This window comes from Sylvia atricapilla, chromosome 2 (genome assembly GCF_009819655.1).
Source record: "Sylvia atricapilla isolate bSylAtr1 chromosome 2, bSylAtr1.pri, whole genome shotgun sequence".
In the NCBI taxonomy this organism is placed as follows: domain Eukaryota; kingdom Metazoa; phylum Chordata; class Aves; order Passeriformes; family Sylviidae; genus Sylvia; species Sylvia atricapilla.
Window position 1 is genome coordinate 29,282,895 of NC_089141.1, and position 13,467 is coordinate 29,296,361.

The 13,467-nt window shown below is 39.9% G+C and overlaps 1 protein-coding gene across 3 annotated transcripts in view; it reads right to left on the reverse strand.

The window, feature by feature from the left end:
• Positions 1 to 6,871: 6,871 nt before the first annotated feature.
• RSF1 (remodeling and spacing factor 1) overlaps positions 6,872 to 13,467 on the reverse strand; it is a 60,383-nt gene continuing 53,787 nt past the window's right edge. For all 3 annotated transcript variants that reach the window (XM_066341229.1, XM_066341230.1, XM_066341231.1), the window contains 3 exons: positions 12,055 to 12,278; positions 9,943 to 10,134; positions 6,872 to 8,172 (listed from right to left, as the gene is read on the reverse strand). In XM_066341229.1, the coding sequence (XP_066197326.1) occupies positions 7,595 to 8,172; positions 9,943 to 10,134; positions 12,055 to 12,278 (994 nt within the window). In that variant the 3' untranslated portion in view covers positions 6,872 to 7,594. The remainder of the gene's footprint in view (positions 8,173 to 9,942; positions 10,135 to 12,054; positions 12,279 to 13,467) is intronic.

Consider the following 13,467-nt stretch of genomic DNA (forward strand, 5'->3'; position numbering starts at 1 on the left):
AAATGAAAGTGTAGAGTTTTGGCAGTGGATTTGGAGCAAGAGGATGGATTTCACAGCAATTTCTCATCACTACAGAACATGCAGCAGCTTGACTGCAGCCACAGACACATTCAAAATAGTTTGACAGACTTCAGCAATTCACACAGAGAAGCTACTCTTGTCTTCGATTTGTTTCTTTCTCCCTGACTTTCTACTGTTAAAGTCCTGAAATATCCATGTCCATTGCCTTTGTCATGTACCAGAACATGGGCTTCTTCAGTGTGTCTCTGCAGACTTCCATTTTTCCCCCCATTTTTCCCAGGTTTTATGCATCTCAGCCTAAATAAATGAACCTGCCTCCTGTGTCAGGAGCACCTCGTGGCTGTCTGCTGGCACAGCCTTCCCTGGGTACAGTGCTGGCTGCAGGCACAGTGGGTTTTGTCAAGTGACTGCAACATCACTACGAGATGAGATATAAAAATATATATAAAAGATGGAACACACAGAAAACCATTGTGGCTGCAAAAACAAATCCATCAGGTCTTCCCCACTATCAGCCAGACCTGCTCAAAGAAAGGAAGGTTCTGTCAGTTAAGCTGCCATAACAAAACCAACATAAACCAGGAGTTGCCGATTCCCATGGCAGGCAGTGGCACCATCAGGGGCTGGAACAATACACAGCAGGCATTACTCAGTGTTTGTTCTAAAACTAAAAACGGCATGTGCATGTGTAATGCCCGTTAAAAAGCACTTGTATCTGCAATACACATTATACTTTGTACATCAAGTTATTTCAATTTTTTTTTATTATGACAATTTACATGTCATATTTATATGAAAGAAATGACAGTAGATATTATAACAAAACCATTATGAAAGAAAAGTTACACAATTAGGCCTACAAGCTATAAAATGGCTTCAGGCCCAGCTTATACACAAAGAGTTCTGACCAGACTGTAGTGAGAGACAACGCTGAACAATTCATTAACAAAAATATTGGCACCAGCCTTAACATTTTTTCTTACTTCATTTACAAGGAATACAGTATTTAAACAGTTGTGTCCTGCAAATCTAAAAACATTAGCTGTTAATAAACTGCAGTTAACCCTTTGAGCACTATGCCACCATGATTTCCATTTAAAAAAATTTTAACACAGCATGTTTTACATGCACGTGATATTACCAGTGGGAAGGAAAAGACAGTGAAAGCACCACCCAATTTATGTGCAACAAGAATAACACTTCCAGTTTTTTCAAGGTATCTCCCCCTCTTCCCACACACACAGTGTGTGTCCCTTGGGTCCTTTCCCTTTGATATTGTAGCAAGTCAGGTTTGAAGAGAGACTGAAAAAAGCCAGGTTCAGGACTCAAAAAAATGCAAGGATTAAATTCTACATAAAGAGCTCAGCTTGTAGAACTTTACCATGTTAATTCTTTAGAGAAAGAAAACAAAAGATGACGCCAGCTGTGGAGATCATTTTTAAGGAATTCAAGGTGTCTTTGCAAACATACAAACAGCACACGGGAGCAAGACAAAACTGTATTTTATGTAAGCGCATCTTAAATTTTAAGAGACCCATCTGGCAGGTTTGATCCAGTTCTCAAAAGAATACTGGAGGGTAAGCATCCACGTGGGACACTGAGAATCCCCGATGTTTGTCTCATGGACAGGATCTGTGCCTGTAGGAGAACCGCCCCGCGCCCAGGAGTGGTAACATTACGCATTTGGGTCAGTCCCACCCGTCCCCTGGCTGCAGCAGGAGCTGTGAAACACGGGCAGGAACTGCATTGGCAACACAGCAGCTTAATGCCAGTTAGGAGGAGGAGCATCCTTTAGTGAATACAGGATAGGAACACGGTACTGTACAAAGTTTTAGAGTCCATTATAACAAGTACAAAATGGAAAACTAAACAAGGCTTAGAGCTTTATGATTTGACTTCCTTTTTTACCACTACCTCGAGTGGCAGATTAGTATCGGTTAAGGACTTTTATCTGTTCTAACTAACAAACAGTGCACTGGTTACTAGGTCTATCATATGTTTCTGCAGGACTTTATCCCTGTAGAATCACTTATGTTCTGACAGACTGATCCAAGTTCAGTTGTGTGGGACACAGTAAGAGGAACAAACAAGAAAGCAAGTTGTGTGGACTCTGACTGTTATCCCTGGAGACAAACACTGTCATAATATTCTAGGGACTGACCCTAATTTTTTCTACATCCACATTGCACTGATGGAGAAACATTATTTATTCCCTCAAGGAAGGAGACATCAAGTACATTTTTCCAGTTACTTTGAAAATCAGGATGAGAAAAGGAGCGTATTATGATGATTCTCCTAAATGGAGACCTTCCTTTGGAAATCCAGCTTTTAAACAGCAAGTCACAAGTAGTTTCTTGGCCTGTCCAAGTCCAGTCCTGCAAATGGCATGAGTTTGCATACACACTTTTCCATTTCCTCTTCCCTCCATCCATTCCCCATCTCCCCGTTATTGGAACAAGCATCCATACAGCAGGACCGAGTGACTCTGTCTGCACCTGGGGAACCAGTGAGACTGACTATACAGAAAGTGCTGCAAAGTGCACAAAGTAAACCAGCCGAGCAAACGGGGCCGCGCCGTCGCTCAGCTCTCCTCAGCAACCTCTGGGGTTGTATGGAGCAACAGCAGATCTGCTGGCAGCCACATGTGCCCCTCCAACTACAATGCTGTCCCCTCTCCTCCTCCTCAGGTGTGGGGCACGAGCATTTACAAGATGATAGTCAAAAACCCAAGTTGTAAGACTTGCTTTCAGTTGCAAAGTTGAATCGGATGGCTTTATGCCAGATTCAACTATAAAAACTTACCCACTTTAGAGTGTTTTATTCTCTTCCCCAGAAGCTCTACACAAAGAAAAACCCAACTGGGTAATTTCTGCTGGATATTTTACTTTCTGCCTTCCAACATTTTAAGTGAGACACAGTCCCTATGCTAATTTTTAAGGAAGGAGAGGCAGAAAAGACTACTGGCAAATGTGATCTTTATCTGTAAATTTTTACTTCAGACAATATCCTAATTGCTTCTATGGAAGTTTTAAACACAAGGACTTGCAAAATTCTGCTGCCTTATATCAAGAGATTTCCATACCATATTCAATGCATTTTTTCCCCAAAGTTACTGTTTGCTTGAAGACACTTGATCTTCTACATATATTTATATATATTAAAAGGATTTTATCTATCCACCAAAATCAGAAGCATATATCCAATGCAAATACATACCTAGGGTACACACTGCACATAAGAACCACATTACAAGTCTGTGAATAGTAGTCACTGCACATGTATCAAACCAAATTTTCAAGGTCTATATAAAGCTCTTTTGAATTAGGTGATAAAAATCTCTTCGTCAGACCAGTTCTGGGGGCGAGCATTACTGCCATGATTTATTTAAATCACTGTGTACAAAGTGAATTTAAAAAAGCAGACGCCATAAAAATTCCTTGTTTACTTTTCATAAAAGAAGTTTGTAAAAATATGTGATTTGAAATCATTATTTGAAGGTTTAGACTAGAGCTTCCTATTGAAGAAAACTGAAAACAATTGTTATAAGCACCTGAAAACAGAGGCATAAAATGGAGCCCCTGACAATGAAGGATTAAAATGAGTAAATAGTCAATGCATCTGGATACCAGTGTAGTTCAAATAATAGATGCGAAGAGAAATCAGAACAAGTGTACTACTACCACCATAAAATTTTTCTTTTGTGAACATACATCTTTTGCCCGTTGAGCTTTTCATTGTAAGGTCTCTCACCAGGAATTCAGACACAGCAATTAGAAAACAGAAGTGAACAGAAAGCAAGTTCAACTAAGTCATTAGCTCTCATAAAATGGAGAGTAACCGAGACACATAGTATAAGAAAATCTTGAAGGTGACACTTCAAAAATGAGCTTTTTAGAAAAAAAGTGTCTCCTGTTTCTCTTAAGTGCTGCTAGACCAGAACAATTTTTTCTTAAAAAAAAATAATCAGGAAGATGCAGTGATTTTAGAATGTAATTCACCATGTACAAAATGAAGTATCAAAGCGTTGATTGTTCAGCACTGACCTTGCTAACTAAGGGTTGTTAAATGTGATGCCATTTTCCATTTTATATCAAGAATATGCTGAGGTTTATCAGACTCAACAACCAAAAGACAGCAACTGTGGTGAAACCAATCTAGTTGTTAATTCTGCTTAGATTAACACACCCCATTCATTACTGCAGAGTGGCCTGCCTGTGTGCTTTTTGTCACCGAGTCACAGAAGCCTCACACAGGGAAGCAAACGGCCAGCTTTTATCTTGGTGGCACAAAAAAAATCCACTCCTCCACTTGATCTGTATGTTCTTCTTCCCAGCAGTGCTACTTAGACTACACATAGAAATCAGCTTTCCTCCCAGTCAGTTATATACAGAAGAGCTTGCAGGTAACAAAAAAAGACACAGCTTTTAGTGCCAATCTGTGTGGAATAAATAAGAGTTTGCTGAATAAATGCTCTGCATGTTCAGCCAGTAGCTGCTTGTTCTCTTTAAAAACAATCCCTGGCCTGTTTCCTGTTTCCCACACGGTTTGAGCTCCATGCCCAAAGCTACACCTGAAGATCGCTATTCAAAGACAACTAACTTCTGATCTCACACTGAGCACAGAAGGGCACAAGACTGTAAGGACACCAGGAAGACATTTTCATTCTGGAATCACATATACGTACTGTAACAGCATGAACCCTGTGGCCTCTTGTCAGAAAATGTCATCTTCCCAAATAGGAGATGATACATTTTCCACTAAGCAGGATGTCTTAAAAATTACAAAAATACCAAGTTTTAAAACGGTAATACTTTCCACAGCATTTTTTGCAGTTTTTCCTTGCATGCCATTCCCACTGATCTAAGGAGGAACCCTAGATCCTGTGCAATGAAGCCATATCAGGTACCAAGGGTGACTTCTTAGAAAAGTTGCTTTTAAGAAGAGACCTATAGAAAGTACAATTTGGTAATAACTGTCCATTTTTAAAACATGCCAATTCTGATGCAAGCTTCAATGCTCCTATTTTACTTCCTGGTCTTTCCTGCTTTTACATCACTCTCACTCAGTACTCAATTTTTTTCATGATTGGTAAATCCAGAATTGTAACTTCATTGTATTTTCTTACATACACAAGTACCTCCCCACTATGTATTTAACATTTGAAGTTGACTCTACAAGCAAGAATGTTTGATCAGATACCAAAACGCTCCATCAGGCAGCAAAGGAAAATATGGCACTTCCAAAACAAATGAGGAACCATTGATTCCATGGAGTTGATGGATGTGAATCAGTTTGCACTGCAAGTATTAAAAATGCTCGGCAGCTACTATCATGGACAAGTGGAAGCCTTATGTTCTTACTTGTTCTAACACATAAGTATTTTAGAATTTAGAAGCACTACATTTATGCATCACCTAAGCAGAGAAAAGCACTAGAGTAGCTTAAAACGCTACATATGCTTTGAAGAAGTCATTCTAAGCTTCTGTGGCTCTTCACTACCCCGTTTTAATCATTTAACTGTTAATTGTTAACATCAGTAGGGTAGGAAAACATTTAATCTTTGATGAAATTAAATGGTCATGTAGAGAGTGATTTCTCTCTTGTTTCTAATCACAAGCATCCTTAGCACAGCAGATCATGAGCAAGTTCCACCTTTTTGCATCTTTCGATCCTAGTTTTATAGCATGATATGTGCACTGCTAGAACCCAAACGAGTAAGAGTCACGGAGTGGTTCTGACAGACCTTGTGGAGAAAGAGGTGGGGAAAAAAACCCAAAACTTTAAAGGCCAGAAGGTAGGTAAATTTTGGATCTAGGTTTTCTAGACAGGTATTTAGTAAAGGCCTAATGCTGGTTTTATTACAAGAAAACAGAAGTGCTTAATGACTGACTAGTAAATACAATGTAATGGAAGGGAATCAGGTGGGGCAGGAAAGGAGAACTCACTCCTCAGTGGCAGCAGCAGTTTTGGTGCGTCCATTGCCGGCAATGGACATAAACACCAGTCAAAAGTCCAAATCTCAGAGCAAAAGGATTAACAGACGTGACCTTTTTGGATTTCAGTGTTTGGCAGATCTGTTTGAACTATCTTGTGTCCTACAACATGTACAAATGCTACAGCCTGCAACTTAATCAGAGTAAAGAGAAAACAATGCTCTTGATGTGCCCCATGTTGATTTGGTGGGATTTTTATTTTTCCATTGTCTTTTTTTTCTCCCTTGAATAAAAGCACATATCACTTCATGCCTGCTCAAAAGTTGATGAGGTGTCTTGGAGTCAAGCATTTTCTCTCAGAAACTCTGCCTTCTTGAAATCTGTTGGTCACATGACAGTTATTAAAATGTATTTTAAGAAAATTCTAATGGCCAAAGGCCAACAACTACATTCAAAACCTGCTAATACATCCAGGCAGATAAGTAAAACCAAAACAAAAACACACACAAACCCCAAACAGGAAACCTCCAAAAGGAAAACTGTTCCATTTGTTTACTTCAATTTGAAGTAGATATTAAGGGCATGAATGGACCAGTCATGGTTTATTTGAAAATCCCTCCATCCTCTTATGCACTGTCATTCTGTGGTCAATGCTGTTTGTACAAACACATTTTGTTCAGAGTACTTCAACTGGTGATGAAACTCACGTGGCCAGGCAGCAACCGCAGGGTTCTTTTGTCTGTAAAAGTTTGCAGTGCTTACAGACTTACTTGGCATCCAGCTTACAGACTAACTTGCCATCAATACGTCCTCCCACTAGACACTGTGCATTGAAGGCCATCTGATGAACTGTGCATGAGATCAACGAAATTCATGGCTAGAATGTTTTGACTGTCAAAAACTTCATTACAGTACACTTCACTGTACAAACACTTTAAAGGATGTTTATTAGGAAAGTCTGCAAGTCATAATGAATAGCAGAGTTCTTGTTTATGGTACCTTCTTGGCCTCTAATAATTCTGTTTGCCTCCAGTACTGAAATCAAACTGCTTCCATGAAGGTGATTACTAAAATGAGCTATGGTATGTTAACCTACAACTCACAAAATGCGACAGTACAGACATTAATTTTGCTTTTAACTGTCTGTTAAGTTGTTATCTAAGTTGTGAACATTTAAATATAATATATATCTCATATGAAAAAGCTAAAGCACAAGTGCTTCTGCACCACCCCCCTCCCGTCCCCCCACCCCTTGAGCCAAACCCACCCCAGTTCCGGTTTGGGCCCTGACTGATTTGGAATGCTTTCTTAGGCCACCCATTTCCACAAATTTGTATGCATTCAGGAAATATAAAGTCAAAAATATACAAATCTCTTGTTGTTATAAGGTTTTTGTGAGTGAAATTACCCAGGACCATGGACTTGGAAGGAGAAGGGGGGGTAAGAGAGGGAATTTACAGCAATTCATCTTCAAAGTTCAAAACTGGTCACTTCACAGAGAGACTGCAGGACTGGTGAAATTCTTGCTTCTAGAAAGTGATACTGTAGTGGAGAATTTTCTAGGAAAAATAAAACAGCTTTTAATAACTGGCCCGCTGGTATGAGCTACCGTGGAATAAATTAGCACAAAAATGGAAGTCTTATAACTGTTCACTGTTACAGACGTAATCAACAAGGTCAGTCACTCTCAAAAGTTCATCTTCATCTTCCTCCGGCCCTACCGCTTCCTGCCCACTCCCTGTCCCATTGGGTGCCAGGCTGGCGCTGGCTGTGCTGTCCTTGGGAGCCTGGGGCTTCTCGCCTGGCTTGCCAATTAAGTTCTCAATGGCTTTCCCTGGGCTCTGTCCATTGGTGGAAGGCAAGTCCACCAGGCTGTAGTCCAAAGGGCTCTCCACTTTCCCTACATTATCAAAGTCATCTTCGTCATCGCTCTCTATCCGGTAGCAGTGCTTCTTGGGGTTGTCTTGGGGGGCTTGTGCTGCTGGCAGCTTATCAACAGGAGCGAGGCTTTCTGCATTGTCGTTGGCATTCTCGCACGCGTCTTCCTCGTCCGTCTCAATTCGATTCAGGCGTTTGCGGACAGGCTTCCCTTCCTCCTCCTCCTCCTCCTCTCCTTCCTCCTCGGAATAGTCGTCTGTACTTCGCCGACGTTTTCGGATCAATCGCTTTGACTCCTTTGTGGATTCATCATCTTCAGAGTTCTTAGATGTGTAGCTCTCTGGAAGAAGCAGGAGACTTAGTGCCATTAGCAAATGTCAGTGCAACATTTATCTTTCATCCTTGACATTCATTAGCAAGATAGCTCTCTGAGCACACACATTTCTGTCTCCTTCCCCATGTTCCCCAACCAAGCCAAAAGGCTTGCATTCTTTTTACTTTTAAAATAAACTTCTAATGCAGCAAGCATCAACAACCTATGGATATTCTGTTTCCAATTTGAGCAGTACCAGAGGCTTTGGAAGTAGGTGTGCTCTCCCCTAAAACTGGTAACTCCATGCTGGGAGTAACGCAGAACTGCATTCCTCATCTCACAGTATGCGCTTTATTTGCATCCTGACAGAAATTCAGACCCCAAATAATGGCTGCTCTATCAGAAAATTCATGTATTTACACATACACACAAAGCTGTACTATATCTCTACCACCTCCAAATTATATACAACTTCTTCTAAAGTAAAGGAATGCTGCCTGTCACCTGAAGTTTGCTGCTCTTTATTGGGAGGCATGGTGTTTTGGCAAACTGGAATACTGCCTACACATTGACAGCCTTTACACTGATCTTCGATGGTTGTGGTGAGAAAGGATGGAAACTGAAAAATCAAATGGCAAACATAATTTGTTGTCTCTTTGTGATTCCAATTAGAAATAATCATGGGAGTTTTCATTTTAAAGTGTATTATTTAATGTAGATTCAAGTTGATAGAGACTGACAGTGTTCCCCTATTTTTAAAGTAATTACAATTCCAGGAACACTGTTACATGTTTTATGATACACTGTGGAAACTGTGGGATAGTGCTGAAAAGGTGCTAAATGGTGCTGATTTTAACACATGGAAAGCCAATACTAAAGATACCCAAGGAAATGGGATTTCATGAAGAAAAGACAACGTCAATCAGGGAACATTTAAAGCCACTAGTGCTGGCAAAAAAAAAAAGCCACCAGAGAGCCTGTGACCAGGCTGTATTGAAGATCATGTTTTTGAGATACTACAGACTTGCATCACTTGTTTCCTTTCCTAGAAAGGAAACCTTTCTAGGTTTCCTTTCCCTAACCTAGAGGATACTCTACCATTCTGTAATCTCAGCATAGCCCTTCCAAAACTGAGGCACTCAGTCTGTCAAGGACAGCTCAGTTTCTGAGGAAGCCTGGTATCCACTGCAACCTGCACTGCTCAGCATTCAGAAAGCCAGACCTAAAGTCTGGTTAAGCCAGGCACCCACAGTCCAAAACAGCTACAGTCAGTGGCTAGTTTTGTAAATCCTAATTAATTATAAATCACAAGGCACACCAATCATTCATGGTGTGCCTGATATTACTGAGAGGGGCTTCCTCTGCATTTGACACAGCTCCTTAAACAGGAGATGGAATTAGTCTGAACCACCAGCATAAGCACAGTCAGGGCACCAAAGGCAATGCCCTTCCTCTTACATAAGAGAATCTTTAGAGGCTTGTGGGATGCAGCTTTGTGACCTCTTAACAGAAAAGTGGTGAAACAGTTGCATTAGTGCCAATTTTGGAATCCAAACACTCTGTGTCAGGCACAGTAAATTCAGAACTGGAAGTCAGGATTAGGGGCAATGATAAATTTGAGAAGTGACTCAGTGCATCATAAAGTACCAGTGGGCTGTTTCAGAAGCAAAGAGTTTCTGAGAAATGCCAAGGAACACTAGAAAGACAATTCTCTGAAATCTTGGAATTATGTAACTTTCCCTTCATGCTGATGCTGACATACACCTGTCCCTGGAAATGCTGGTCTGGTTATTTTACCTTCACTATCTGAAGTGGAGAGCCTGCGTTTATGAACTCTTCTCAACTCCTTCCCATATCGGACACTTTTCTGTGAGCCATCACTTTCTGAATCTTCCTTATAATTAACTTGTCTCTTCTGATTCCGTCTTGATCTTCTCCTCCTAGTTTCCAGGTAATCATCATCACTGTAATCTGTGTAATCACCACTCTCTGTACAGAATAAAAGAGTGATGTGCATTATTCCATCAAAGCAAAACTGTCTCACATAAACAATTAAGGTAAGTTTCCTCATTCAGATAAGTTTCCTTACATATTTTTGTTGTCTTATCTCTACTGGTGTCAAAGATGTCTCTACAATTCCTGACAGTGGAAACAACCTTACTAAATTGATGGCACACGTTACCAGTGCTTCAGAAGAGTCTGTTCTGCTTTTAAAATTTAAATAAATTTACTCTACTAGGAGACTTTTAAGAACAGGTAGATGAAAAACAACTGAGAAGATGAAACTCCAATACCTGAGTTATATAAGTTAAGAACAGAAATCAGTTTCACTCAATCGTGAGTTTGCTTAAAACCAAAACTATACAGAAGAAACTTACCATCAATCACAGTTCTTCCTGCACCAGTTTACTGCAGCTAGTGTCTTCAAAAATTAAATTTATTTACACCAGTTGAAAATAGCCTCTAAACAACTTCAGTTGCTTTTCGCTGAGCTATGCCAGAACAATTATCCCAAGATATATTTCTATAAAAGTCACATACTGTTCCTAAGTTAGTGATTGACATGAGTCACAAATCAAAGTGGCATCCTCTTTACTTCCTAAAACATTAGACAAAGGAACAGAGCAAGTCAGCGAGAGCAACCAGCTTCAAAAAGAAAGTCCATCTCTGGAGACTGAAAATATAGCCTCTTGCAGGGCACCTGATTTCTTAGCTCAAAACAGGCTTAAAGCAGGATCCTGATGGACAGTAATGAGGGTAAGAGAGAAATAGAAACACACAGTTAAGATTACGCTTTTAGATATATATGGAATGACACTGGAAATAGTTAATTTTGTGTCCACCAGGAAACAAACAGTTGCTCTTGTGCATTACAGAAGAGATAAGCAATCTCTTTAGACTTCTGCCAGTACCTTCATTGGTAAGAGCTTATGATCAGTGCAATGATGCATTAAAGACAGGGAGACAACAATCACTCTAAACACTCATATAGTTGTCTTCATCTGTCCATGCATGAACCTTACTTTTGGAAATCAGTACTCCAAAGCAACTTACTCCAACATGTTCATCATCTATATTCTAGACAGACTGATAAAACACTGGAAAGATAACACACACAGCAGTAAGTTAACACTCCAGTATAGTTAGAACCTTAAATTCACAATAAGAGTGAGAAAAAATGAGTGCTTATGTACATCACACTTTCTAGTCTGTGTCTCAAATGAAGCAGAAACAAGGAGGACAGTCTTCAGAGAAAGATGCTGATCATCTTTCATGAAAAGGTTTATGCAGAGTTATTCTCACACTTCAAACCAATGGAAAATGAAGTAGCTGAAGGACAAGCAGAATAAAGTGAATTATTATCTTCTGTGATGCAAGAGTCTTTCGTTACTACGGATTTTAAAGAATTTCAAGAGAGAGACTCAAGGTGTTTTTCTTTGCTTTCAAGCCTCCCAGAAAACACAGAATTCCACACAACTGAAGTTTTCTTCCATAAAAGTGACAGATAACGTTTCTTTCAGAACCTTTTTCATAGGTGTGTTCAGAAGGTTTTCTACTAGCTATAAAGAAGCACACTTTTGTCTCCATCCTCTTTCCATAATCATGTGCCAAACAGGAGAGGTACAGAGGTAGCTACAACTATCCTCAATGGTGGCCTCTAGAATCATAGCACAAGCATTTACTTAAATACATAACTACCTAGAAATGACAAGAACCTAATGCTCAATATCAGTTTCCTGAAAAATACTGACAGCAGAACAAATAGCAAACTGCATTACAGGAAAGATGACATCTGACTTGACCAAAGCAGGCAAACAAGTTAGTGTCAGTCATGACAGAAACTCAGACTGCTATTCTCCCTCTCTCCAGAACAGAGTACTGAAAATATCAAAGATTGCTTATACTCACCAGACTCTCTGCTTGAATTTTCCTCAGACTCTTCATCTTCATCATCTTCAGAGTATTTTTTCTTGACTGTTTTCCTTCGTAACCTCCTGCTTTGCCTCATGGGCCTGGAGAGATGTCGCCTGGATATGCGGGCGCAGAACTCGGAGTCACTGTCCTCGTTTGATGGTGGGTCATCTTCACTTTCATCCAGATTTTCCTCTGATATAACAAACTCATCCTGAGATCTGTTCAAAGGAACACCCCAGACAACAGAGAGGGGTATCACAACCAAAAGATTGAACTAGTACTTGTATTTTACAAGCAAGTGGTAAGTATCATTTTACACAAGATAAATAAATGCACAGATCTTATAACGAGGAGCAAAGACCCAGAGAGAGCAAGCTGCCATCACTGACATGAGAGTTTGGCTGTGTATTTGGGATATGGCTCTACAACGCATGACATTGCACAGCAGACTACAACAGCAGGTGGATATAAACCCTCTGTCAAACCAACACTGCAGGTGGCATTAACACAGGACAGATGAGTGTTCATATCATTCACTGCAATGTAATGTCTGCACAGCAGTAACTGTGTAGGGAAAAAAACACAAACCATGTTCTAGCAAAGCTAACCTTTCCTTTACAAACCCAGCACTGTCCCACAAAATTTCTGAGAATTAGCATATCGTGTCTTAACACAAAACCATGGCTCTAATGCAAAACATGCACCTCACAGTCTTATAAACTTGTAACATTCTCATAATTTCAAATGAGCCAAGGCTTTTTTAAAAACCATTGAGAACTGAAGGTACACAGTCACTTGCATTTTTCTGCCAGACAAATCTAAATTCCAGTGTAAGATCCAGAAGGCCTTAAGCAGAGGATGGAGTTGAGAATGCATGAGCACACTTCAACAGATCAATGCACTATTAATTCTGTAACATTTCCACAAGCTATGCTCATTGACTGGAAGTTTCCAGCATGTGTCGCTCAATTATTCCGACTGCCACTGAAATGTCCTCAGCATGGTCACAGGTGAAAAACAAAGTTTAAAGTTTGCATTCGTCTTGTATAGATTTTCCATAAACTTAGTAAATTGACTCAATGATTGGTGTAAAGCTTTAAATGTTGCTGGTAAAGAGCCTACAGCCTCATGTTTCCTTTATTATGTTGCTTTATTGAAGCTTAAAGTTAATCTAAAATTATCAACTTTTTTAACATCAGTAATTGCCCAGACTGAATGATGAAAAATTCTGTGGAAAGTGAGCTTCAGTCAGCCAGAGCAAATATTCATTTAGAGCTTAAAGCTTCACATGACAAGTATTTGTGTTCTATAGTATAAGCCACCTCTTTGTTTTCAAACTCTACCTCCTACAGAGCAGCAATCAAGAATGAATTTCAGAATCTGCCTGTCAAGTTCTGGATGCTCTAA